Consider the following 5935-nt stretch of genomic DNA (forward strand, 5'->3'; position numbering starts at 1 on the left):
GTGAAAATGTTGAAAATACCGTGATATAAAATTTTGATCATATCGCCCAGCTCTAATATAAAAGACAAGTTAAAGCACCAGTTCAGTTGAACTTAAACAGTTTTAGATGTAAATTTGTTTAAATGTGTTTATTTCCAATAATTTGGATTTTCTATGTAAATTTTAATTATCTGTTTTGGTGGAAGACACTTTTTCAAGTGAAAACAAATGATCATAAAATATGAAATTTTAACAATTTTCAAAATTACCTGCGATCGTTGCCCAGAACGTCGAAGAAGCCGACCTCCGGCAAAGCGTCAGGATTATAGGGGCCCAGCAACACCTGCTTGTGCAGGGCCACCAGCCGCAGCTTCTCCTCATACGTCGGGTGGAAGGCTTTGCCGTCTTTATCTGAGAGCACAGGGCAGCAGCGTGAGAGAAATTAGTTTGCATTTATTTAACTGTTTGAAGGCCCACCCACACTTCAAACTGCTACCGAGAACAATGTGACCCGTACACCAAAAACAAGCAGAAAAAAGGAGCGTGTGCTAAMAGGGAAACTTGTGCTTTTAGTCCTATTTAAAGGCCAGCATCTAGTGCCAGTGCACTCCCAAAATCAGGTCGTCACACCCAGATAAACCAGGGAGAACTAAGAAGTGGATTTCTGTGCAGAACTGTAGGTAAACATCTACACCTAACCCTGTCTGATACACTGACAAAACACAAAGCAGTGATTTCTATTGCAGTGTCAAGTAAACCTAAACCTGTTTGTTCAGTCACACATCTTCTGAAATAGTTTTTAAAAAGAGCTCTTAGCATCAGGAAATTACTCCAGATTGTAATRAACTGTGTTCCATAATACATGAAAATGTGTGAAGCATATTTATGTCTTTATGTTGGCAGAAAAGTGTTTTATATTAAGGCTGTAAATCAAACTTTCATGCTGACGGCAACTTTTTATGCTCTGAAGCAGTTTTAAAATCCATTAGAAACCTTTTTTTAACGTAAATTTTTTTTCACGGAAGCAAGAATATATTTTCTCCTACCTTAAGATGCAGCTCTAATGCCTCCCCGTTTTGCATCAATGAATGGCAGGCCGTGTTAAATTAAACCTCTCCAGCAAACCACACTCAATAATGGGAGCAGTCCGTCCCAAAGTGACCTGTGCTACTCTGTTTAAAACCCACGGATGCAATGAAACGCCAGCCAATACAACGGGAGGAAATTTATTTCGACTACATGTAAACAAAGAGGGGAAACTCGACAGTTTCAAGTTTGTTTTACAATTTCTCGGTCAGCTAGCAGGTTGAGAAGCTAATAACGCTGCGGTTGACAGTTAGCGGCTAACATTAGCATTGTGCTAACCTCATTCAGAGCGCGACTGGCCTCACAACTTTACAACCTTTCCGAAAAKAATAACCACACATTTACATGCATCATACAAGGCTTTTTTTTTATTTTCAGAAACGTAATATGAATACCTTTGAAAAATTTCAGGGCCATCCCGTACAGCTCCAGCAGAGGAAAGCCCCACTTCCCCTCCATCGCAGATTTTTCTGCATCTTCGCCCTCAAAGTCAGCCGGAGTATCGGCCCGCGGTTCAGACGGGACGGAGTTCGGCTCCTCGCCCTCCGGGTCTGGACTGAGGGTGAGGCCATCGATTGAAACTTCGAGCCGGCTGGACGTAGCGCTGTTGAGGTCGCCGCTCTGAACCTCCGTCGCCATCATTGTAGACTGTCAGCTGAAGCGGCCACGTACCTACTTCCGGTTAGCCCGGGCGGAAGTTCCGGTTTTGTTTCTCCACTTAAATAGTGACGAAGCTTTAACCCGTGTGGATAATAGCACTAAAATTAAAATTATAATTACAAAAGCAAATGAACTTTTTCTCAAATAATATAGAAGATATTTTTTGGTGAACAAAACAAACAAGAATATTTATATTTTGTTGTTTACCACTAGAAGGAGCCCATGAGTCAGGTCTAACTAAACATGTTCAACTCAAATGTGATCCAATTTAATCAAATTATTGCATGTCAGTTACACCTCAATGCAATAATATATTCCAATCAAATTGCAATTCCTATTCAAACATTTATATTTGTACATTATGAAGTGTCAATTAGTACAAAGATGTGTATGAAAGTGCACTAAAAGAGTACACGTACTTTCTCATTCTGTAAGTCAGTTGAGAAAACTATAAACTCTTACAATAATATTAGCTAATCTTAGAGAGTTGTCCAAATTCTTCCAACAGCTGAATTTTAAAAATAAAAAAGAAGAAGACAACTACAGAAGCCTTTTGCTACAAATAAGGCCATCCATCCATCCATCCATCCATCCATCCATCCATCCATCCATCCATCCATCCATCCATCATCTGCTGTTTGTTACAAAGTTGGGTCGTGGGGATCAGCAGCGTGAGCAGGGAGGCTCAGATGTGTCAGCTGACATTTTAACATCTGTAAATGTTGAAGGTGTTAAAACGTTGTTGTTTTTAGTTTTAGAGGCAGCTGCGCACCGTGGAAACCATTTGAAAAACGAGTAACTGAACCAGAAAATTTGAAGTAAAACTGCTCAGCTTGTGTTTTTCACTGACCCTGTCGTGTCCCTCCAGATTTATAAATAAGGAGTATATTGTTTGTTTGATGATCTGTATCTAACAGAGAAATTCTCACCCGCACTCACACAGGAGCAGGAGACTACGACACCTTGATTTTAGCATGGCAATATGGCCAATACCCAATTAGGGGGCCTTCAGACACAACAACCTGTGGAATATCCTAACCAACATGTGTATCCTACCTGCAAAGCTGTAGGTGTTAAAGCACTGGTGTTGATGTGAAATGACACGCAGGCTTTAAGATAAACTTCAAAAACAAGTTGTCACATCTGGTGGGAGCAGATGTTTATTGCACGAGTTACAAGTTGATTCCTTTGCAGGGCCGGTCTTAGACATTTGGGGGCCCTAAGCARGAACTGTTTTGGGGGSCCTACTTCACCATAAATAGACCGTAAAAGACTTTCATGGACAGAATTTCTARGCGCAGCCGAGGTGTTGAGGGGATCCGTTTTGGTGGACTTAGGATCGCATCTCTGCTTTTTGCGGATGATGTGGTCCTGTTGGCTTCATCGGAACGAGATCTGCAGCTCTCGCTGGAGCGGTTCGCGGCCGAGTGCGAAGCGGCCGGGATGAGGCTCAGTGCCTCCAAATCCGAGGCCATGGTCTTGAGCCGGAAAAGGGTAGAGTGCCTTCTCCGGGTCAGGGGGGGTCGTCCTGCCTCAAGTGGAGGAGTTTAAGTATCTGGGGATCTTGTTCATGAATGGGGGAAGAACGGAGCGGGAGATCGACAGGCGGATTGGCGCAGCGTCTGCTGTAAAGCGGGCGCTGTACCGGTCCGTCGTGGTGAAGAGAGAGCTGAGTCAGAAAGCGAAGCTCTCGATTTACCGGTCGATCTACGTTCCTACCCTCATCTATGGTCATGAGCTTTGGGTCATGACCGAAAGAACGAGGTCCCGGATACAAGCGGCAGAAATGGGTTTCCTCCCCAGGGTGGCTGGACTCTCCCTTAGAGATAGGGTGAGAAGCTCGGTCATCCGGGAGGGACTCAGAGTAGAGCCGCTGCTCCTCCACGTCGAGAGGAGCCAGCTGAGGTGGCTCGGGCATCTGGTAAGGATGCCTCCTGGACGCCTCCCTGGTGAGGTATTCCGGGCACGTCCCACCGGGAGGAGGCCCCGAGGAAGACCCAGGACACGCTGGAGGGACTATGTCTCTCGGCTGGCCTGGGAACGCCTTGGAGTTCCCCCGGAGGAGCTGGAAGAAGTGGCTGGGGAGAGGGAGGTCTGGGCCTCCCTTCTGAAGCTGCTGCCCCCGCGACCCGACCCCGGATAGGCGGAAGAAAATGGATGGATGGATGGATGGATGGATGGATGGATGGATGGATGGATGGTAATTACAAACCCGGTGCAGAAAATGTTACCTCTAAGAACTGTATACCATAGTTTACTGAATGATCTGAATGATGCTCAGTGTTGAAACTTTTAATTCAAGAATTAACTTTGCTTTGACTACTACAAGTTTCCAAACTTAAAGTTTAAACAAATATATGATGCCAAWTCAACAGAATAAAAAATATTTTAGTATGTTGAAACATTTATTCTCTAAATTATAACTGGTAACAAGCCATTTACATAAACAAAACATTAAACACACATTCAAATCTTAATATGATAAAGCATTTACAAAATGTAAGGCTTAATAAATGTATTAAGCATTTAGAGAAAAATGCATTAATTTGAAAATTATAATCAAATAATATGGAAATATGTTGTTTAAAACAACATCTAAACATCTTGAACACCAGAATTAAAATCTTAATTGCAGCCCCATCACTTTCTTTTTCTAAAAGTGTTCTGTTCCTTGTTCTTTGAAATGGCAGTTCTCATCAAATTGTGGGTCTACTTGATTTTTGGAAACAAAATCAGCCAAACTGTTATGAATCTGACCTCCAACCACATTTTAAGAGTCCAAAGTCTCTGTGAAACTCTGCAGGAGCTCTGCAGACCCTCTCAGCTCAGACCTGGTCAGACAGGTGTGAGGAGCAGGATCAGCTGGTGGCTTCCATCATCAGTTACTGTACCACTCCATTCGAAGAGAAAAATCAGTTATAGTTTTCATTACTTCTGTGCACAAAATTCAGTTTTCCRAGAAAGGCATCTTCTCACACTGGTGTGGGGTCTGGGGCTTCTCCCCCAGGAAATTTTGATGAAAGTAGATGCTGTTTCCTGCATTCTGGAGTATTTTAGCAGGTTGCTACACATATGTTTACCTACGTAAATAAACACTTGATTTTATAACTAGTTTAGAGACATTAACTAGTCCATAAACTCACTGCTGGCCAAGTTCAGGAAATTAATGTGATAATTTATCAAACGAGTTTAGAGTTCCATTGTACCTTTTTCTATTCTTGATTTAGTTTTATTTGTAACACGTGACATTGTGCCAAGCAGTGCTAACTTAACTACATGTTTAAAATAAGAATATTGGTTATTTTACCCAATAAACAGGGTTAATTATGATAATCACCTAAATTTACTGATGGATCTATTCATAACCAAAACTGACATGACATCATGCAACCTACAAATAAAAATACTAACAAGTTCCTAAAAGATTATTAAATAAGCAGCTCTTTATAAATATCAGGCAATTATTAAGCAATTTTAACTCGTAAACCAAGTTTCACCTTTCTTCTGCTGTTTTTCAATTTTGAACGTTAGTTTCATCCACCAGCTGCTGTGAAGGCGGCTGCGTCAGTACCAGCAGCATTTTACGGGGTAAAAGAACAAAAACACAAGTGGCTGTGTAGCAGCCGTCTGACCCGACAGAACACCAGCTGTTCCTATCCTCCAGAACTCACAGACAGCCAGCTCTGCAACCCCCAGTGATCCACAGGTGTTCACCTGGCATGGTGCGTTTAAAGACGGCTCGGAAAAATGAGTTACCGCATATTAATAGTAGATTAAACAGTTGTAAAGGTTGAAAAACGTGTGGGGGACAGAGGGTACAGATACGGAAGGTGAGGGGGACATGTCCTTTGCTTAAACCGCCTCCATTATGCCCATCTCAGTGTTAACTCTATGGTCAGTTCAGTTTACCATGCTTCTGTCTCAGGGGCCCCTAGTAGCCGCGGGGCCCTAAGCAGCCACTTAGTTCGCTTATGCCTTGGGCCGGCTCTGGATTCCATGTACGGTAACCAAATTTGTGTTGAGATTGTTGCCTTTGAAAGTTGACAGGGCAGCATTAATTTCCTCAAATTTAAGGATTTTTTTTCTCACATAGAGTTCCTCATTGACAGCTTTCAATGTAGCCAATATATACAGTGGTTTGCAAAAGTATTCATACCCCTTGAACTTTTCCATATTTTGTCACATTACAACCACAAACATAAATATATTT

The 5935-nt window shown here is 42.3% G+C and overlaps 1 protein-coding gene across 1 annotated transcript in view; it reads right to left on the reverse strand.

Moving 5' to 3' along the window:
* Nucleotides 1–1741, reverse strand: part of acbd3 (acyl-Coenzyme A binding domain containing 3) — a 10982-nt gene extending 9241 nt beyond the window's left edge. The window contains exons 1-2 of the mRNA XM_014021263.1: nt 1461–1741; nt 249–390 (exon numbers count right to left, since the gene is read on the reverse strand). Coding sequence (XP_013876717.1) covers nt 249–390; nt 1461–1707 — 389 coding nt within the window. The 5' untranslated portion in view covers nt 1708–1741. The remainder of the gene's footprint in view (nt 1–248; nt 391–1460) is intronic.
* Between the last annotated feature and the right edge of the window lie 4194 nt (nt 1742–5935).

The sequence above is a fragment of the Austrofundulus limnaeus genome, unplaced genomic scaffold (assembly GCF_001266775.1).
Source record: "Austrofundulus limnaeus strain Quisiro unplaced genomic scaffold, Austrofundulus_limnaeus-1.0 Scaffold284, whole genome shotgun sequence".
In the NCBI taxonomy this organism is placed as follows: domain Eukaryota; kingdom Metazoa; phylum Chordata; class Actinopteri; order Cyprinodontiformes; family Rivulidae; genus Austrofundulus; species Austrofundulus limnaeus.